At 41.4% G+C, this 22,597-nt stretch overlaps 2 protein-coding genes across 6 annotated transcripts in view; one reads left to right on the top strand and one right to left on the bottom strand.

Annotated features, from left to right (window-relative positions):
• The window catches only part of ccdc146 (coiled-coil domain containing 146), a 52,662-nt gene extending 34,972 nt beyond the window's left edge, over nucleotides 1-17,690 (bottom strand). For 3 of the 5 annotated variants that reach the window (XM_084346412.1, XM_084346411.1, XM_084346410.1), the window contains exons 1-3: nucleotides 17,544-17,690; nucleotides 16,657-16,862; nucleotides 11-139 (exon numbers count right to left, since the gene is read on the bottom strand). In XM_084346412.1, coding sequence (XP_084202538.1) covers nucleotides 11-139; nucleotides 16,657-16,862; nucleotide 17,544 — 336 coding nt within the window. In that variant the 5' untranslated portion in view covers nucleotides 17,545-17,690. The remainder of the gene's footprint in view (nucleotides 1-10; nucleotides 140-16,656; nucleotides 16,863-17,543) is intronic. The other 2 variants (XM_084346414.1, XM_084346413.1) reach the window with 1 other exon arrangement.
• fgl2a (fibrinogen-like 2a) lies at nucleotides 3,954-15,968 on the top strand. Its single transcript, XM_084345922.1, has 5 exons — nucleotides 3,954-4,828; nucleotides 5,607-5,811; nucleotides 11,834-12,053; nucleotides 14,000-14,170; nucleotides 14,254-15,968. Exons 1-5 carry the CDS (start codon nucleotides 4,217-4,219, stop codon nucleotides 14,567-14,569), a joined length of 1,524 nt encoding a protein of 507 aa, XP_084202048.1. The 5' UTR covers nucleotides 3,954-4,216; the 3' UTR covers nucleotides 14,570-15,968.
• Nucleotides 17,691-22,597: the final 4,907 nt, after the last annotated feature.

Genomic DNA, 22,597 nt, shown 5'->3' on the forward strand with positions numbered 1-22,597 from the left:
TGTACGTTACAGTGATAGAAACAGAAGACAGGTGTTGTTCTCCTCTTATCTTCAGAGCCAGGTTGGCATGGTGGGGAGTAATGAGGGATAGCCTCGTCTGTATCAAAGAGCTGCAGAACTGAGGATATCTCAGGTCGGACTGTGTAACGGCAATGAACACACACAAACACACTGATTATACACACACACACACGTACACGCACTGATAACTCTCCCAGACTTCAAACATTAGGGATAGCCGATTATGTTTTTAGATTCATCCCATTATATTGTTTATCTGGGTATTGTCAAACGTGCTCGAGCGCTCGCGAGCACGTTCCAAGGGCTGAAAGGACAGAGATATGAATGTTGTGAATGATGCAGATTAGGGCTCTCGTTAATGTGATTTATTTTGATGTTTTTTAGTCAGTTTGCATTAGCAGTCACCCAAGGTCACAAAACTACAAGCAAAAACACCTGACTAGTATTACATGATCAGAGTTTAAAACACTAAATCTCTGACTCTTACATCTTGAAATGAAGTGGGTCATCTGTCCTAACTTCAGCCTTACTCATGTAATTTATGATTGAGTCCTAAAATTATCGAATTACAGGAACATGTGAAATTACCTCATCGAAACCAAAACAAAATAATAATTTGAAACAGATTTCAAAGCTAAATAACACATCCAGTATGGCCACTGTTGTGCTTTCAAAAAGACATACCAGTGATGCGGCAGACATCCTGGCCATACGCTGGGCATTTATCTGAGAGAAGCAGCCCGAAGCGGTTTCAGGCAGCCTCTCTTATTCTGGTGCCAAGACTTATCTTCAGCAGTATAGAGTATTGGGGGAGGCTTTTATGGGGTGGCTGCATAAGGCTCACATGTGGCAGAACACATCTTTGAAGTGAGATAGAGACAATCACTGGAAAATATTGATGCAGGCACATGGACACACATACCTGTCCATACACACACACAGATGCCCTCAACTTAGGGTAGCAGGCATGTGATCTGCACTGCAGAGCAGCGGTAAACCTTCCAGTAATGTGAGTGCGTGGTGCAGCAGGTATGTGAAATGGGTAACAAAAAGAAACCCGTGGGCTTTCATACTCCGCACCCTCAGGGAGAAAAATAATGACCACAGAGGCACAGCAGTGAATTCCTCTGTGTGATGGAGACAACCACCACCTCTCTCTGTGTGTATCTCTACCTTCATGTCTCAATATTTTGGAGTTGAGCCTACAGCTAGATTGAATCACTTTGTTAGGAGAACTTTCCTCCATCAGGGCTGAGAGCCACTTCTGTAGCTGAAATCAATTATCCGAAAACTATGTCACTTCTCTGGAAATGTGACGGGTGCATGAGACATCCAGTGGCCCAGAAAGAAAAATCCAATTACATGACCCGTGGTTATGAATCACTTAATATGCCGAAACAAAAGCCATGTCCCGCAAACAAATAATCACTGCCAAGTTAACGAATCGACTTGAAGCTTATAACAAGACTCCAAGTAGGGTAACATCCAGACTGTGGGTGAGGATCCACAGCAACGAATCACTCTGCAGAGTAAACAATTAATGTAAGGAGCTTGTATTGCTTAATAATTGTTACTAATAAGATGCTGCATGAGATTCCATAATGAATGAACATTGTTTGTGGTTGTGACTTTAAAAACCATCAAAAATGACCACATGACCACATCATCATTACAGACAAAAACAATAGAATTGTTTGTTGTTTATTCATTAAAACTTCATTATCTGTCCACTTTGTAAAGAAAAAAACGCCATAAACCAAATCATAAAGGCATCAATGCTATTGCTGTAACATCACAGCAATTACAGTTTTAATACACTGTAAATTAAGTTGTGCAACTTTATAAACATATGGGGCCATAGAGGGGAGCGCTGAGGATGAGAACACTTCGCCTGTCAGCCTACATCTGCCATGTTGATGTATCCTCCAGCAACACTTACTTTAAAATAATAGATCAATAATCCAATTTTCTGATCTCTCTAAGGAGGAGGCAAGTGAAATAACTTTCAAGTGATGAAATGAAGTTTTCTAAAAAGCCAACAAAAGGCACTGTTGAATATATTAATTAGTCAAATGTATTATATCAGGTCGAACCCCTTGAGCTGTATCTCCTGTTTTCAAGGGGGTCCCAAAACAAGTGTGTTGTGCTACTAAAACGTCCCATTTCCCTTCATTAAAACACTCCTAACACACAGCGGTAAATGCAAGAGAATCGTTAAGCAGCACACATGAATAAAGAGCACCCAGCAGTTTCAATTAATGATATCCACCCTGACAGCCAGTGAGGCGACCAAAGCAAGCCAACAAACAAAAAAGAAAAAAAAGCTGTTTTGTATTTATTTCAGTGACATGTTGCAGGTGTATCTGGTGCCGTTGGTTTCATATTGCTTTTATATTTCCATGTTTTCTTCATGATACCAATAAAGAAAGGCTGTTAAAATTCTGTCCAGTTTTTTGACACCGTGACAAAGAAGGCAACCATTAAAACTGGACTATGATGTAGGCTATATTTACTAGAGCCAGACCGATATGCTGTTTTTGGGGATGATGCCGATATCAATATTAGGGAGTAAAAAATTCAGATATTGATTTATCGGCTGGATATACAGACACTTTTTGCCACGATCCCTCAAATGTGGTTATCATACTCTTGTGACAAAGATATGTAATGGAGGCAGAATATTTTACAGTTTAGCAATAAACTTTATAGTCTAAAAGGACATCAGTGAACTTAAACTATAGACTTAATTTGAAGTTGAATTATTATAAATCATGTTCTTTAAAATCAAAAAGTTTTCATATCAGCCAATATCGACAACATATATGCCAATACCAATATATCTGTGATAGGCCGATATCAGCCGATATATCGGTCGGGTTGTAATATTTACTTTTTAAGCACTTTTTAGCCTCTAGAACATATCTCAATTCTATTCTACATTTTTGAGGCAAACATTTTAGTTTGAACTCCTTTTTACTAACTTTGATTAGTAGTTATTTTGCAGATTCAGGTTATTAATACAAAATGACAATGACACTTGTGATGTTCAATCAATCAGATCGTCTTGTCGTGTTGACACTGGGTAAGACCACGGAATGGTGACTACAAACAGAGAGAGGCGACTGCGATAGTACCAAAACAGCTTAATTAATTATACCAGAAATTGAAAGAAGATAGTGGTTCCAACAATCGCAAAATAGTCGAATATCAGGTCCAATAACTGACAATCAGTTGTTTTCTTAACTAGCAGGTGCTCAATAATGCAAAGGATGTCTATCGAGATTCGGGGAAAACTGATTCCGAGGTCTCTTGATTATTCTTCTGCTACATTTGCAACATCCTCACCAAGCCTTGTAAAATACATGTAAACAAACAAGTTGTTTGTACTTGCACTTGTAATTCCTCCAAGCTAAGCATGGATTTTACAGTAATTGTGCCCACCTGAGCCTAATTTGGAACTGGAGAGTGACTGGCAGAGTTTTTTAAATGAGGCACTGGAGTCTGGACCGGGTCAGGGGACGAGGCCTTTAAATTTTTCTGCTGCGGACATCCAAAACTGCAAAACAACGGAGCGTGAAAGAACATCACCCTAACGTCAGTTGAGTGGATAGTTCCTGTGCACTGAGTCACTTTGCTCTTCGGGGAAATGAGCAGGACGGCACCATGCCCTGACTGCAAGAGAAGGACCTACCATCTCTCTCTTCTCCCCCCCTCATTTCCTCCCCCTCTTTCTCTCCCTCTCTCCCACTCCCATAATTTCTGTCTGCGTCTCTGTGGCTTTTTCACAGTGCTGCTGATATGGTGTTTTGCATTACGCAATAGTGCTGCCCCTCCCATCCTCTCTAACTCAGCACCCTCCCTCTCCCATCTCTCTCTCTCTGCCTCTCTCTCCTCCCTCCCTCACCCGTCCTGATATTAATGACACAGCTATCTGAGGCAGCGGCAGTTCCCCTGCGCGCTCTCCGTCCTGCAGGCTGTGCTCACACACACTCACACACACACACACACACACACACACACTCTTAAACCAATAGGATACTGGACACACACTCACATACTCCTACACTTACAATCTACAGCTGCGGGCACAGACACACACTCTCATTCATATTACTTTAGGCATCCGGACACTTTCTGAGTTCACATCGGAGGAAGTTGCAGACACTCTCACTTTACACACACTTATTTCAGTAAAATGAGGACACTTGTGCTTTGCGTTTGTGCCAGTCTACTGCTCACAGCCGCCTTGGTGCCGCGCACCAGCCGGGCAGCGGACTTCCCCATCAACTCACACCAGAGATGGGACGCTAGAGGACCCTTCTCTTTGGGATCTGAGTCTGGTACCCCCGTCTCCTGCCCCATGAAACTGAGACCCTCGGGCCAGTGCGGGAGCTCCGGGGCCGGGGCAGAGGAGGGGGAGGATTGCCCTTACCAGCTCACCTTGCCTCCCCTCACCATCCAGCTGCCCAAGCAGTTCAGGCTGCTGGAGAAGACGATGAAGGAGCTGCAGAGTCTGAAGGAGGTGGTCAATAAGCTGAAGAGCGGGTGCCAGGAGTGCCGTGGGGCACGGGGCAATGAGGCTTTTGGACATCAGCAAGCTGACCAGGGACAGACGCAGATCCCAGTTCAAAGGGACAACGAAGATGTGAGACCCGACCTGACAGGGCAGGATGTGCAAGGTGGGTCCAGCCAGGAGGAGAGGGGAGATGGGATGGTGCCTAGAGTTACTGTGGACAATGCTGGACCAGCGCAAGGTTCTATTTTTGGGAAAATTACACCGAGCCCAAGCAGTATGCAGGAGATGCAGGTAAGAGTCGCAGTTCAGAATTTTTAACACTTTTAATCAGAAAATGTAGGATTTACCAAGAAATGAGCTCTATTTCAATATCCATGTTTTGATGCAAAGATGAAACCTCCAGGTTTATATTTTATATTCAGTAAATCTCAATGAATTGTCAATAAAAGTTAAGTGTATTTGTCATCCTAATCTAAATTCGGGTGAGGATTAGTTTGGAAATTGTTCAAAGGATGTAAAAATCTACATTGATGCACATTCTGTACCAGATAAACATAATTTAGAGTGCAACAGTGTCACTGCACCAATTTCTGTTTTCCATCAGAGCCATGTGAATTCCCAGTGAGCCAGCATCATTATCAGCCTTGTGAATATTTTAGTGACACTACTCTAAACAAACTAAACCAAAATGTGCTCTATAAAACACTGTAGGAAAAAAGTCATCAAAATTTGCCCGATCAAACGTACCCAGCTGGAATGTAAACTGGCCAGATGTTTATAGACCTGTGAAGTCCTACCTGGCACTGGACCACCAGGGAAAATTCCTGCTATTGTCAACAGGGTGGGGAATCGGCGTTAGACAGCAGCGAAACGGCGCTAAATTTTGGCCCTGTCTGCTAACTTTGTTGACTCTCACACAGCCACTCTGGCAGACGGCCAAACATCAAGCAGACTCGTACCTATTAAAAAATCCTAATTGGCTGGTGAAACAATGAAGGCGGCTGGTGACTTCAGTTATCCACCTGCTTTGTAGTCTCTGCACAGAAATTATTTCCTTTCCTTTTCCCAGGTGAAGCTGAATAGGATGTCGGCCAGCCTGCGCAACGCCAGGAGCCAGATCTCGGCTCTGCAGGGTCGCCTGGAGGGGCTGAACCTGCTCAACATAGACAATCTGCAGGCTATGGTGGACAGGAAGGTGGAGAACATCACGGGAGTGGTCAACAAGCTGAGCTCCACGTGCACCACCGCGTGTCCGGTGCAGAACGCCCCTCAGTGTAAGCCTGCTTTTACTAAGATTCTCTATTTTGTTATTTTGAATGCTCCAATCTTTTTTTCTATCCTATCTTTCCCCTCCTTTGAAAGCCCTCTCCATCTTTTCAGCTTTTTCCTATAAATGTATTCCCTTTTCAATGAAAACCCCTTTCTTTGAGTTTTCTGTTATTTTCTATTCTGTTCTATCTGCTGTTTCAAAAGGTGCCTCTCCTGTTCACTCATCCTCTTATGCATTTCATTTCTGCAATCTTTTTGAGCATGATCAAGAGGCCATTTCTCTATTCTCCTCTCTTCTGTTCCTTTAAATTCAGCACAGATGTTGTTATGGTAATGAAACTCGATTTGTAGACCGGGACCAGGGATCCTTTGGTCTGTAGCGAGGTGAATTTTCTGGCATAGGATGTATCCAATCACGCTTAAGTGGACATGGCGACTTGTAATCACTACAAACAACCAAACTCTGGGTGGTCACCTTCACCCAACTTGGCCTTTCTGGGAAATGGGAAATGAAATCTTTCAGGCTGACAATGACATTGTCTACCATACACAGTGGTTTGTTGCGACATGCCTTCTCCATTACTGATATGAACATAGTTTGGGGGGGGATTAATTTAATCATAAGAGGAATTTTTCATCACCTTTAAAAAGCACAATGCCAACAATAGCTGCCCGTGTGTGCTACATTACTATAATAGAGCCTCAGTCGGCTTAAGTGCAGCCATAGCAAAAAATTACCACAGCAAAATATCTTTAGGTTGAGGTCATACTGTACATGAGTGAAGCAATATGACAACTGGGGTCAAAGTGAGAATTCAAATGAGTTGTTATATAACTAATTCAAGTGCTCTGACATTCCACTACTCTCCATATGGACGAACTGAAAAGGGGGAGGGGGAGGAAAGACAGATACTTGGCGCCCACACTAATACAAAGTGTGAGCATTTCAAAAAATAAGCAGCCGTTTCTAGAGTCAGGTTTAATTCTGTAAAGAGGAATGAGGAGAACCTCCTGATGGTGAATATATGCAAAGAGTTATCAGTAGGGATTGCAAACTAGCCAAGCGTAGCACACATTCCACTTCACATTGATGTAAAAGCTTATTTGGATGAGGGCACAGTTGAAATGCAGGCCACTTTTCAGGCTGAAGCTGAATAATATCCTGATTTTGCATGAGTGAATGTGACACTATTTTGGGGCTTTTATGTGGAAAACAGATGTGAGCTTATTTCTAAGTAGATTAGCGGGGACAGTGGTGTGAAGGGAATCCCATCTTGCATTTTCTTCTCCCCTAAACTTGCCTCTTTCTCCTTCAGACTCTCCTTCAGCTCCTTCAATCCCGTCCTCTCTCTCTCCCACATTTATACTCGGTCTATCTGTTCTTCATCTATCCATTTCTCTACATAGTGCCACTCTTTTTCACTCCTCTCTCCATAACTTTCACCGTCTCCCTCTCTCTTTAATCCCTTACCTCTGCCTCCCTCTCCACCCCCCCCCACCTCTCTCTTCCTCTGGAGGTCATGCTCTTGAGTGCTCATTCCTGCATAAAACAACTAGCTCTCATTATCTCTTGACAACAACGCAAGAAGTAATGTGGGTGGCTTTCCCCAACATTAGTCACGGGTGGCACACAGGGTCACTAACACTTGTATTTGTACATCAATCTGTCATGTTAAAGTCAAGAACCGGCAAATTATTCTGCCGCAAGTTAGGAAATCGTGCCTGACGGTGTCTGGAGTGAATCCAAAGAAGTAGACGGGGGACAGCTGTTGTTGCCGAGTAAAGAGACCAAAATGTAATAAGACTCGTGCAGTTTCACAACATGAGTATAAACAATGTTGTAACTGCTGTTTTACTCAAGTGATACTTCCTACTCCAAAAGACACAATGAACATCTAATACAAACAAAACTTTTCAGATCTTTAAGACAGGCTCTGATGTAGGTTTTTTTCATACTACTCATGACAGATACATGTCACACTAATCCCATTTACAGGTCAAACACTAGAGGTGAAAACACCATTTTAGACATTTTTGCTTCCATATCATGTCTTCCTTCAGACTGGTTTAAAGAAAATGTCCAAAATACACATTTAAACATTTATTTTAGTTGTCTGCTCTGGAAGTTTACGCAGAGTGATGCATATTTTATCAGATACTTCTTCAGCAGCACTTACATACATCAACCTTTCCAGTTTTATATCCTATCTATATTCTGAAGGTATTTACAGAGGCAGCTTGTTCATATATCATTCATAGCCTGATTTATAAAATATTCTATTCATTAAAACACCTGGCGTTATCCAATATTCAGATTTATGTTCTGGAAATGGAATTAAATTGAAAATTCCCGATTTGCATATTAAAACATAACATTTCAGGAAAGTCATAATACAACAAATAATTGTCTTAATTTAAGTAATCAACTGGGGAAGTTTCATTGCGATATCTATTAGTTTTGTTTTTTTACCCTATTCACCATTGGTGTGGTTTAATTAAAACTACAAATACCAGGTGCTGAATTAATGTCCCTACATGCTATGAACACTACAGTGACTTTCAGTGAAAAATGTTTTCAAGTTGTTTATCACAAAGTAAAAAGTGCTTAGTGAAGCAATTCAGAGTTTAATGGCTCTCCTGACTCCTGAATAAACCATCCAGCTGCCAAATTGCAGCTAAATCATTAAATAATTGTTAAATAGAGATTCGCACAAACAACATTTAAATTCAGTTGGCATCCAGAGCAATAGAAGCAAGCAGACCTAAAGTGATCATCTGAAGATTATATCAGGACATTTTTAGAGACAGATGTGTGTATTTATGTAGATAAGAGCTGTGGTGATGGATCACTGGCCAGCAAATGCTAACCACTCACACACGAGAAGGGATTTAGACATCAGCCGCACACTGGTACAGCTCATTAGGCTACACAACACAGTTCAAACAACATTTACACTCAGTGAGTTTAGAAGAGGCATCTAAGGACACTCACTTCACCGAACTTTCTTCGTCCTTTTATCCAAACTATTTTGTTCCAAGTAAAAAAATACATCAGCAAATGAACAATGCAGCTTATAAAAAACATAAATTACACCAACATTTTAGGCCAATGTAGAATTGCAATTTCACCATCAAGCAGGACTAATAGTTAGTTTGTCAAGATGCTTTTATCACTCACGGCTCGCCGTGCTGTAAGCATTTATTTCACCCTCCTTGCCAATTCCCATCCTTGCTGCAAGCACTAATCTTCACTTTCACTCCTGCAAGACGTATTAGGGCCTTGAGGTGAATGGAAAGCAATTCATGTTACTGTTCAGCTACATTAACTCAATTATAAACAAAGAGAATGGATGTCCAGCCCGCCACATTGTCAGGAACTGCTTGTCTGCAATGTGGTGATACACAACTTCCTAAAGGAAGAGTGTTGTTGTTTGATGAGAATGTCTTTCCATCAAACAGACAGCAGTACTCTATTTGAACCGTTTTTGCGGGGAAAGAGTCCACTATCACTTAGGATACATGTTTCCTTCTATTAAAAAAGTGCCTATCAGTGTGACTCCTGGTTGTCATAGGGAATGTATCCTTGATAACAGAGTTGTCATCCTTTTATGCCCATCATTTCTGTGCAGTCGGTGGTATTAAAAAATGGTCAGTTAAAAGCATGTCAGTTATGAGCCTTTAAGGGAGCCTATGGAATTGGAAATTATGGAAATTAATAAGTAGGCAAGAAAGCAGGCAAAGCTATCAACCACCCAATTAGGCAGTCATTTGACTCCACTGCGACCTCAACAGTCAGACAGCCAATCAGCCAACAGTAATTTGGACATCAGCAAGTGGCTGATATTAGAGTTATTTAGGTCAGGCACAGTGCCAGAGTAGTTAGATGAGATGGCTGTTGTCTGTCAAGGGATACTGGCTGCCCAGTCAGACAGATAGGGACAAATAAGGAGAGGGAAATGTAAAGCAGAGAGACTACAGTCAGACACTTGAAGTGAAGGAGACACTGGAAGAATTTACATGACAATACTTTGAATGCAGAGTGCAGATAGAGCTGTTAACGTGACAAGGATAAAATTTGTAACCTCACGTTCGACTCCCAGACTGTTCTCCATATGGGGTGATCTACAGTCTGCAACCAAAGTAGGGGTGCAAAATGGATGCAGATCGATCTTGAAGGCAAACCGCAGACAGCACAGAGTTTAATGGCCTCTTGCTTCTGTTTAAACTTCACATAACCTCACTGACTAGCAGATTTGAACTATGAACAGAACAATAGAGTGAAGAAGCCAACTAGATGGCTGTGCTGATTCGACAAATTACTCCACATGGCCCCTCCTTGGGTGACATTATGTGAACTATACAACATGACTTATAGCTAGTGGCATGGCGGATGAGAAACTTTTTAATGCAACATTATGTTTTAAGATGAAAATGAAGAAATTCATAGGCTCATTCTAGTCTGGCTATAGTCTTATAACCTGATGCGCCAGATGGTTTCTTACATGGAACCATCTGGGAAATTGTCCTCAGGATTGTTCAGAAAAGGGCAGGCTCTTAGCACAAAAAATGCTTGGCAGGTGATTGGACAAACCATATGTCTATCACAATTTTCACAGGCTAACTTTAACCTATTTGGTCAACAGTATGAGAGCCCTACCAACAGAGCCTTCAGTATCTTCAGTGCTGTTTTTCGCTCTTCTTTCAATGGAGAAATGCTCTCCAGCTCCAATATAACTGATGTTGTAGTGGCATCTACACTAACCTTGATGAGTTGCCAAACAAATGGTTATTTTAACCACTGGTCATCTTGAAGCCTGGTTGGATGGATTTGCAAGATCATCTGATCAGATGATCTTCCGACTCCAGCTGCCTCGTTTGGTAAATAGTCTCACAGGGCATTTTGAAATTAAATCAACTTAAATCATGGATCGTGATTGCGTTTCAAAGCAACCATTATTTCGTGCACCATGTACTAGTTCTGATTTAATCATTACAGAAAAAAAAACAAATTCTAACCTTGTGCTAATGTTACCATGAAGTATCAAGACTGCACGTCCCTCCACTCCCCAAAACACTATTTGGTCTAGACTCCCCCTCCCTGTGCTTGAACCACCTGATGTCTGGCTCTCTGTAATCGGTATGGTTCCCCATACCCTTGCTCTATCATAATCTACCAAGCCACTAAACAGATTTAACTGTGTGACAAAACTGTATCAGCGATGGAGTTCACCAAACAAACTCAGGAAGGGGTCCACATGCTGCCTGCCCAATGTCAAGATGATTTAGGCCCCAGGTGCCGAACATGCAGGGAGGGGGTACGCCTCTCTAATCCAGTTTTACACTTTCCCACGTTTTGACAAGTCTGTTCCTTTCAATTCCCAAATGCTAACTGACAGGGGCCTTTGGACCTCGGTTCTGGGTGGGGTCAGCAGCCTGCAGTGCGACACAGGGGCAAGAGTTTGAGAAATAAGTGGGCAGGTTAAAAAAAGTAAGGGATCTTGGAAGGTAGAGAAGTTGTATAAAATGGGCCTGTGGAGCAGCACAGGGGAAGGTCACTGACTTCTATAGTTTGATAGTGGCCTTTGTCCTTTCACTCACTTCTTTCATGTTGGAGTCCAGATAGTCAGTGTGATTTCCAAAAAGAGGACATCATGTTGAGAAATAGAGGATAAGACTACAGAGTTCTCAAATGCTTACTGAAAGTTAGTGTTTTAATGCTTGATGACTTGCTGAACTCAAGCCTGATCAAAACAAGGAGCTGACCAAAAGCCTGGTTGGCTAAAGGGCAAACTGAACTGTTTTGGGTTTCTATAGACCGCACAGGAAATTAATGCAGGAATGAGAACTTCCACAATGGTTAAAGCTGGATTTCCTGCTAACTTATCGCATATTCTTTTCCCATCCTCAGCCTCAGGGGCTGTTTCTATAACTGTCCCTTGGTTGGGCAGAGAAAAATGCCAGAGAAAAGTGAATAGATTACTAAATATCACCACCCTCCATCCTTTCTCTCTCTCTGTCTCCTTGCAGTCATCTTAGCCCCTCGGGAATGTTCAGACTACAATGTGCTCGAGGCGAGGAAGAACGGTGTGTATCGCGTGACCCCTGATCCTCGCAACGGGACATTTGAGGTCTTCTGCGACATGGAGTCCTATGGAGGTGGATGGACCGTGATACAGCAACGGCTCGATGGCTCTGTCAGCTTCAACCGCACCTGGGCCGAGTATAAGAAAGGTTTCGGGAACCTCAGGTAATGGACTAGGGTGTAAATACTAGCTTCCTCTCACAGTGTATCTTAGAATGAGGGAAAGAGTTGCTTAGAGGCTTTCATAGACAACCAGTTCTATTAGTTTTAATGTAATGGCTGCAGCTAAAGGTTATTTGGCAGGTTTGCAGATTATTTTGCAGGATCATAAGAAATTAGTCTATAACATGCCAAAAAATTGTGAAAAATGCTCATCACAATTTCTTCAAGTTGCCTATTTTGTCCAACCAACAGTCCAAAACATGAAGACTCTTACTCTTACTCTACTCTTATTATCATAAATGACAAAGAAAAGCAGATAATCTTGACATTTAAGGAGCCTGAACCAGCAAATGTTTCTCCTTAAAAAGCTTTGCCAATAGATGGCACTTCATTTTCTTGCAATTGATTTATGATTTATTGATTTAATTTACTTATCACTGCAGCTCTCAAGTCATGTACAGACTTTGGTGTCAAAAGCTAAAATTGTATTGGGATGCGAGGGCTTGAATGGGCAGAAGATGCTTGGGTTCAAATATGACCACAAAGAGTTATATTACAGACTTAATTGCATGCTCGCTAGTGCTGCCACCCCATACAGAGGGCAGTTCGTGTTGAAAAGCACTGGAAAACTTTAAGTCTGAGAAAATAACCCTGAGAATCTCATTTATTATCTGTCAGTGCAATACTAAATCACCAGAGTACCCCTCTAACTAAAATAGTATAAAAGGCAAGCATAACACAAACCCCAAGAAGTTCAACATGAAAAGCTTGAAAATAAAGAAATGATGGTGGGAAATCTACAAGCTGCCACCTACCTTACCTCTACTTTCGCTCAGTAACTGGCCTTTAATCATCTTCTAAGTAGGGCTGCAACTAACGCTTATTTCAATTTTCAGTTAATCTTTTGACTTTGTTTTTAATAATTTTATCAGTTGTTTAGTTTATAAAATGTCAAAACAATCAACCCGTGTCTCCCAAAGCCCAAGATAATGTCCACAAATGCATTGTTTTGTCCACAACCGGACACATTTTCAGCTGAATACTCGATTTTCAAAATAGTGGTTGATTCATTTAATAGTTGCCAAATAATCGAGTAAACATTGCAGCTCTATTTCTCAGCCTCACCTAACCGGAACCTACCATCTGCTCGGGTAACCATAGGGGTGAGCAAGGCTGAAGCAAATCTTCAACATAATAGGAAACAATGCATTAATTCAAGATTCTTCTGTTACTCTTGACAAGCAGAACTCATCTTTGGAAATCCAAGCACACCCATCAGTGCACCAGCTGTAACAGAGTGTTATTTGTTACAAAATGGCTTTACCCTTCCTCCCACCACTTAAGAATGCCCCGTCAGTGCTTAGAGGTCCATACAATGCGCACCTGTTCTCACTGTCACTGTTTATCACATGTAGAACAACAAATACAAATACAGCACCACAGTAGGGCTCACACAGTTTAACAGGTAATACACTTCTTGACTTAAATAAGTGATTTAAGACAAAACAAAAGTTTGGTAAAGTTGAGGAACAGGTAAAAATGTTGGGAAGCAGCCCTTTCACACTGATTATATTTTGTGTTCATGCAGAGCCTCTTCTATAGCCTCTAACCGGATTAAAATTTCAGCTCTTTTCCTCTATTTTTGTCTCAGCTCCTGTAGGAAGGAATTTTATAAGGGAAATAACCATGGCTACCTCTTGATAACGGTGCCTACAGATCTAGTATAACCTCCCACTGAAAGAATAATGTCTGCTCTCATCTTTCTTTTACTGCCACACTACTCTCCCTTGCATCTCCTCCTTTCCTCTCCTCCCCTGTGGGGATGAGTAAATTCAGTTAGAGTATCCACTTTCTAATCAAGTGAACAAGCATATGAGCTCATTCATAACCTATATCTCATTTTGTTCTCTTCCACCCCCCCCCAATCTGCCTTTTTTTCTCTGCTGTAGAGGTGAGTTCTGGCTGGGCAATGACCATATCCACTTGCTGACAAAGGCCAAAGACATGATCGTGCGTATCGAGCTGGAGGACTTTGAGGGTGTTCGGGAGTATGCCAAGTACGACCAGTTCTATGTGGCCAATGAATTCCTTCGCTATCGGCTGTCTGTCAGCGGATACAGGTACAATATTGGTTTCTCTGCATGTGTGATCAAATATTTATAAAGGAGGACTACATCTTAAATAAATCGATATGTTATTGCAGTGGGACAGCCGGGAACGCCATCAGCTTCAATAAGCACTTCAACCATGACCAGAAGTTTTTCTCCACGCCCGACCGCGACAACGACATGTACCCCTCTGGAAACTGCGGCGCCTATTACAGCTCTGGCTGGTGGTTCGACGCCTGCATGTCCGCCAACCTCAACGGGAAGTACTATCACAAGAGGTACAAGGGAGTCCGAAACGGGATCTTCTGGGGAACCTGGCACAACATGTCGACGGAGTACTACCCCACCAACTACAGGCAGGCCTTCAAGACTGTCAAGATGATGATACGGCCCAAGAACTATGCTCCTTAAGAGGATAGGTACAGTTAATATTCACAAGTGTAGTCAGTCAGACAAACACAAACAAAGACAGTCAGAAAAATGGAAGAACAAGTAGCCTGAGAAGCTCATACACATGCGCATAGTCATGCATTTGCACACATTTACACATGCATACGTGTACACCAAAAAAGAAGTCCTATAGACAGTTTGAATGCAGTAATAACAAAAGTAATTGTGAAAAAAATTAACCGTGCTATTACTTTTTTCCACTGTGGTGAGCGTGGCCTTCAAAATGTTGGATTAAAATGATGATAATAAAGGACAATGGACTATGAACGATGATGGACTAATAAAAAAACCACACATGCAGTGTAAAGGCCAGCCTCCTACAGGGGCCATAATATTAAACGGAGGGTTACCATGAGAGATTTTTCCGCTCTTTCTCTGACATTTCTCTACTTCCTGTCCTGGTGCCTCCTGCTATAAACCGAGCTGAGACGCACCATGGCACACAATGGCAGTAAAAACTAATGAGCTATCACTTTCTCCACTCTGAATGGTTTAATAATTAACAGCAGCCACTCAGGTGAGGTATATGAGAGCTAAGTTTTAAAGTGGGTCTGAAATTCATTGCCACAGACTTCACGCTGGGGTCAGAGTGTTTAAAAAAAAAGAGCTACAGGAAGTGATATACAACACTTACAGCTTCTGTGTCATTTATTTAATTACACTGGGACATTTTACTAATGTATAATCATCCTTTACAATAAAAAAACACCCCAGTATAAATATGCAGCCTGAGATAAATTTATATCAGATCACTCCCAAGTACATTCTGCATTATTGATGCTTTAGTAAATTCTTCTTGACAGCAGCTTCAGAGCAGGACTGCTGCAAGATAAAAAAAAAAATGTTTTTCCACCCTTGGGTGCACTGAACTACTGCACATCTCTCGATGCCACACACCAGTTTTCACATGGAGAAAAAAAGAAAAAAAAAAGTGTCCTCCCTGACTCACCACTTGTACAATACTGCTGCCTGATGTTAGAAAACTGTATTGCATCATTTAATCCATTCTATACACACTGTGAATGGGAAGGATGGGGAAAGAAATGTTTCGCTTTAAGAACGTGTACAGTATTTATTTTATTTTGTGAGGTATGATAGCTTTTATATAATACATAGGTCCTACAGTACAAGTTTTGATGATTGTTGATATTCGAGCAGTGATAAAGACTGTGCATTATTGTGACCATTCATAGTAATTATGTGTGTATTTGGAGCTTTGTGTGTGTACAATATTGACCTTTTCTATCATTCATATTCAACTGTCATGCCAAAAGATTATGCACTTTTTATATCAAAAAAATGAATAAAGTTCTAACTACATGGCTGTATACACTGCAGTGTCTGGTAGTTTTAAATCACATTGATGCCTGCTCTTCTTTGAAAGCTCCATCCTTATTGGAATCACCTTTTCATGAATGTATACAAAAATGTATACAACTTTAGCATGAGTATCCATGAGTATTTACACTATACTATGGGGTTTATAAATCCCACACTCTTAAGTGTCCGCCGTCTAGTATCCTGGGCGATATGACGTCTGTTAAAATGGAGGGATGAGGTGATGCATGCCCATGATAAATGGGCTAATCAGGTGTTGACTCAATAAAGCCACTCAGTGAAAGAATGAGCTCATATGAAGTTCAAACTGTGGGCCTACTTGAATGTCTGCTTACTGTATGTGACTATTGAGTTAATAATAAAGTATTGTGCTCATCCACAGTTGATTTCACGTTTGTTTAAACATTAAAAACATTTTAAGATTTGAGATAAAGGTCATAAGAAACATAAATCCATCTAAAGTACCACGTTTTGCTGTAAAAATCAATTTAACTGGAACATAAAAATGGCTTTTGTTGGTAAACAGACACATTAAATCCCACTGTACAATCTTCCATAACCATTCATAATCTTTTCTTTTCGTCTTCTCATAAGTAATTCGAGTAATCCTGCCACTGCCACTGCCAAATATGATGTTTGTCCTCCCTGAGGAACCTCCAAACTGCCATCCCCAAGAAATATGATCGCCTAACAACATTTAAGAGTCTTACCTCATCTAGCCAGTGGAAAGCAGGACTAGCAGAGACATGAATAGCAGCAGAGGGCTGCTCCTCTGGGAGTGCAGCATCAGGTGCAAGGGCCACTAGGGGGGTGTCCTTCTCCATTCTCTTTCCCTCCTCCTCCTCTTGATCCTCCAGCTCCACTTTTCCTCTGCTGGGAGGCCTGCTGTCCCGATGCTCCTCCTCAGATAAACTCACTAACGGAAAACACATAGATACAGTAGGTGAAGCAATGATAGGAAGAAATACAATGGCACACACTCAAAACCAGTTTTGAATAAATTATAATATTATAATGAGGCACAGGCCGAGGGCACAGAGGTAGAATCAGATATATATTTGAACGTTGTGCTTTTATTTTGAAATATTCGGGTCGGAAGTTTTGCTGCCAGAAATCAAAATTAAAATACATTTAGCTAATATCTAACTAGCTAGGGTTTTTTAACCTTAAACTGCACACACGGAATTATGGGGTATCTTAATGATAAAAAATCCTTGATAGAAAATGTATTTATAATATAATTAGATGATATTCGTCTGTTAAAAAGACAATTAAGCAACAGTTTGTCATCTTAGCACAATGCGGCTAGCTTTCCTTTTCAATCTTTCCCCTGTCATGAATCACTGACAATGATACTGCCATGTTATGTCGCACATGTAAACCCAAATACAGACATCATTGAGCTTACTTATTGCCCAAAAACACCTCTATAAAAGTTCTGATTTAAATGTTTGCGCGTACCGTTAAAAACACTGCGTTGTCCACTGAAAACTACACAGAAGCTAGCTAGCTTATCTAATTAGCTGAAAGTAGTTAGCCCAATGTTTGGGGTGTTGTCTGCCAAACAAAGAAGCAAACATTCATGCAAATGTCTTACTTTTCAATATCTCCGAGTCTTCGTTCTAACACGTCCTCAAGACTCCGTCCCTTCGTCCTGTAAAACCACAAAGACCATACAACTTGAAATACAGCTAAAAAAAACAAGCAAAAACTCAAATCACAGATTTCTCTCTGGTTGACTGGCGTGTTGTGGTTACCATAGCAACGACGCAACGTAACGTCAGGTGAAATCCCTTATTGTCACGATTATTTCTACGTAAGCTACATTCAGCTTGTGTCTATTATATTCACCGGTATATAATATACAAAGATATAAAAGGTTTAAACAAGTGCACTCTTACAATCATCAAGTCTTTATTATTACAGTTGCAGTGATCGTCCAGCAGATGGCGGTAAATAGTCATTAACTGTAAATCTTCTTGATCAACATGTGTCATTCATTGGTCAAGGCAGACTGATTGCACTAACATGATAGTGCATTGGACTGACCTGAATCCAAGGTGAAAGTGATGGTGGTGACGCAATGCTCTCCTGTTAACTTCTTTCCCACAGTGCACACTGGGAGCTGGCATGGCCCCATTACTCACTCCCTCCAACAGCTGCAGGGATGTGTTATCTCCGCTTTGTATGTGAGAGCATGCCAATATGTGTGTGAAAGAAGAGCCCCTTAGGATTTTAGGTCAGTAATGATTAGTAAAGGTAGACATAGAGGTGATCAGTGTTTGTACGTTTCTGATTTACGTTGGTTTTACTGGCTGTTGCACAAATAACCCTCCTCTTCAAAGGCTGATTTCACTGTCACCGATTGTAATTATTGTCTACAAAAACAAACAAAACCATATGGCCTAACATATGGCACAGGTATGTGCTTTGAGGGTAAGTGCATCTTCATGCGCAGGAGGAAAAGCATGTAAATGTATGTGCAAAGCTTCAGCACGCACATCAATCACGCGTTAACGCCTGTACATACACACTCACAAGCCTTTGCGAGGTTTACTGGCATCATTAAAGTAATGGCTGTGTCTATTACTTAGCTGCAATTCCCTTCAGCCATATCTGACCGTCTGATTGTACGCTCCCTTGTAATTTGGCTGTTTTGGCAGAGGAGAAATCCTATTTTTGTGCACAAAGTCAACAACTGAAATGACTAATTTTCCAGTGGTTGCAGTTTTGTTTGACGCATTATCCACGGCTTGGCTTCTGCTTTTCAATTTTGGAAACAGTGACACAGAGGAGCGGCATCAGCTAAATGAGCTATAATGGCAAATTTCGAGCACAAAATTTCATGCATGACAGAAACACAATCCAGTGTTTTTCCATTGTCAGCCAGAACGAATTAAAGAGTGGGAAATGAAGGCGAGTGTCATCCTCCCTCTACATGTTCGACCAAATTAGACTTTTAAAGCCAGACTCTGTAATTAAACCTGTTAATTATGTAGTAGCTTTAATTTTATCACCCCTAGTTAAATCTGAACAAATAACCTGCCGCTTTGGGAATGAATGTTTTCTCCAAATTAACCTTGAATCCCCTCCAACAGTCTGGATATGCTAACTTCTGAATCCTGGCAGACTCCAGTTTATTTTCTGCTGAATAAATATGCCCCTTCATGTGACCAGCTATTACCATTTTTGGCTTAATAAAACAGAAGCCCTTGTTTGATAGCTATTTTGAGGTAGAACAACTTAGAATTGCAGAAAAGCAAAAGTACCCTGAAGATTTAAGAGTTGCTTGCTGCCGTTTGTTGCATTCTACAGTCCTTATCCATTATCCATTTTGCAGATGTAGCGTCGCCCTTTCATCTCAGTCAAACTGTTCCAACCTGCTGACTGTATGTGTTATAAAACGCTGTTTCACCATATCTTCCCGTCAACCCGACCAAAATTGCTGTTTCACGGGAATTGCTGTGAAATTTAACAATGCACAGCAGATGCTGATGAATCAGTCACCAGGGGCAGTAAGAAGGGCTGAAGACCGGGATTATACAGTATGTTGAAAAGATGATATTGTACAGTTGGATGGCTTTAGGGATGGCAATGTCTGTCCACCACTTTGGTTCAGACTGAAATATTTCAACAACTATTAGGTGGATTTGTCATGAAGTTTGGTGCAGACATTCATGCCCTTCTCAAGATGAATTGTACTAGTCCTTTTACTTTTCATCTAGCATCCATCATCATTCTCATCAATAACCTAACAGTTGAAAAGGCTGACAGTTTCAAATACCTCGGAGTACAAAAGACAATTGGTCTTGCATAGACGCTAAAGAAAGGTCTGGCTGCACCAATTCTAATTCTAGTACAAGGGGAAAAATGCTAGTTTGCACGCCCCCTAAAAAGCAGTCGCAATCGTCTTGATGCCCCTGAAAATTAGTGCCGGGGGGAACTTGTTGTATACATGGGGAGACGAGCCATGGCAATAAACTGGCTAAATCCTTGCAAAAGAAAAGGTGACAGCTGCTTGTTGACGTTCATACCGCTAGCGACCGGGTTAGGTTTAGGGTAACTTGCCATTCTCAGCGTGTATGCCGCTAGCTCTGGGGTTGTTGTTTTTTCTTGTAGAAACGGGGAAGTTTGAAAATGGCACCTGAAATAGGCAAACCTGCCAGCCTCATACAAAAAATGAGCCAGCAAAGACTAACAATCATCTGGAAGCTTCGAGGCCTCTATGTCACCCCCTAACACCTTCTGCTGTTGTACCAGAATGTCATTCAGCCACTCCTATTGAACCGCTCCATGTCATCTATTACAAACCAAATTAACACACATGACCAACACCGCTGCCAGAATATTTGGTCGCCCCACACCCAGCCTTGCTATTTAGCAAATGTTAGCATGCTACGCAGCTTACAAAAACAGTGAACATGCAAACGTGAAGACATTATTCCTGCTGAATATCAACATGTGAGCATTACTTTTGTTGTAATGTCAGCGTGCTGATGTTAGCATAGGTCAAAGTGTGAGTGTGCTTAATAGATAGTCAGTCTTGTGCTAGACTTTAGAGGCTAACCTCTGCTGTTTGTCTTGTTTAGTGAACTGTGTGTAAGAGCAGGTCAAGAACCACAGAAACCAGCTGTCAGACTGTGTGTGTGTGTGTGTGTGTGTGTGTGTGTGTGTGTGTGTGTGTGTCCTGAATGTGGTTGCTTGTCTACTAGCCCGTGCAGAAACCAGGCCTTGTGGAAAAAGTTACTGTACTCCCAGGGTGAAGTGTCCAGATCCCTGTTTTACTGCTGTATTGTAGTCACAACAAACGCAACTGGGGGATTGGGGGTAATTTTACAACCCCCTCTGACTCTGGGTTCCTGTCTTTCATGCGCTGTTGGGTGCTGGAAGGCCATTTTAAATGAATCTTATTAAACTGCACACCAAGTCTCTCACGCACACACAATGTGTACTGTTCTTTTTCCACACACAAAATCTGCTGTTGCAATTTTTCTTGTCAAAGGGTTTGTCCTTCAGACAAAGCGTCTGGAGACACTTTATAAACAGATGTTTTAAAGCCTCTTAAAACCTTGAAACCAGCTTTTTATTGAAGCTCAGCCGGAATAATTTGTGCACTTCTAAAAGAGCATTTGTGTCCCTGAGAAATCTTTACCTTATACTTAAAGGTAAAATGATATATAATAGAAGATGTTGTGATTACTGTTATTTCACCAGAGGGGTGGAAACACAAAACATTATCCAGCTCCTCATTGTCCTCTGTCTTGGATCAAACTGCCAAAATATTTTTGCACCATCAAATCGGAGATTAATAGACTACCTAAAACATAAATCACTGAGAAATTGAGCTCTGCTTTTGGCAAAGTACGAGCCTGATGTCATCCTTCTCTAAAGGATCTCTGTGGAGAATCTAGAGCTTTGTTCCACTGTGTGTCAGCGGGCAGACCCACGGCCAGGAAGAAAAGTCCTTTTTACTGTAACCCACAGACCATAAGACCCCCTCCAGCTTGGACTCCCCGACTCACCACTGCATATGACTCTTCCAGAAAAAAGAAAAAAACAATCATATCTGCTGAACAGCCTTGTCTGTGTTTCCAGTCCACTAAAGCCACATGTGTGAGCCATCAACAGCTGCGACCATTTTAAGAATATCTTGAAGCAGATGGAACAAATAATGATCTTTGACGAGTCTCTAAACCATCACTAACATGAACAAAAGTTGCATTTTATTAGGACATATAAGGAAGCAAAATGTTTCAAGCACTGGGATGCAAAGCACCAGGATCTTGGGGATGTGCCATAAGCATGAACCGAATGAATGATGCAGAAAAACAAGATCATATAGGCTTCGGCTCATTAACGGCTTTACCGCCGTCTTCATCTCAAAAGAAATGCGAGGAAAACAAGATGGCAGACACCTCAGCTGCATCCATCATCACCTCCAGAAAAAAAAACAATGTTTCTGATTCTTTTTTTACTAGATTTACTAGCCCAACGAGACATTTTGCTTTACCCTCGGGATATCAAGCAATCTGTAGTTGAGCCCTATCATGTCACACTTCCCCATGTCTTGCCAGATATTTAGACTTATAATATGTTCTTCTGCCGTTAGGGGGCTCTCTATCAAAACGAAAGACATTTGTTGTGTGTGGGAGAGCTCACAGATCACCTTTTTAAATTTTGGGATTAAACAGTGGATTTATCTTCACTCCTGTTTATCAACCTGACTGCAGCAGCGATCCGTGGAGGTGCCTTCTATTGTCGGGTGTTTACGTTCTGTGAAGTTGACTGTATTTCTTTGGGTTTGAACATTGTTGAACACAAACAAGCATTTTAACAGAGAATTCCTACATATTGTATCTTTTCTTCAGCAGTAACAACTGTCATTTATGCTCAATAATACATTGATTACATAACACAATATGCCTGAACCTTTGGATTTATTTTGGTATCAACACGTGCAAGTTAATTACGTTTACAACCTGCAAGACTCCTCCAATGTGTTTTATAGGAGCATATTCCTTTCAGCACTATTAGAGCAACACCTGGTCTTATTATGGTGTGTGTGTCAGTGTTTGTTTGTGAACATGTGTGTATGTAGGGGCAGAGTCTTCGGCTGCCGTGAGCCTTTGATCGTCAAGGTTTGCTGTTGCA

This window comes from Pagrus pagrus (assembly GCF_965226575.1).
Source record: "Pagrus pagrus genome assembly, chromosome: 23".
NCBI lineage: Eukaryota > Metazoa > Chordata > Actinopteri > Spariformes > Sparidae > Pagrus > Pagrus pagrus.

Coding starts and splice junctions, on each gene's coding strand:
- fgl2a (XM_084345922.1), top strand. CDS start 4,217: ATGAGGACACTTGTGCTTTGCGTTTGTGCCAGTCTACTGCTCACAGCC. Junction 5,812..11,833: donor GGTGCAGAACGCCCCTCAGT/GTAAGCCTGCTT, acceptor GTCTCCTTGCAG/TCATCTTAGCCCCTCGGGAA. Junction 12,054..13,999: donor AAAGGTTTCGGGAACCTCAG/GTAATGGACTAG, acceptor TCTCTGCTGTAG/AGGTGAGTTCTGGCTGGGCA.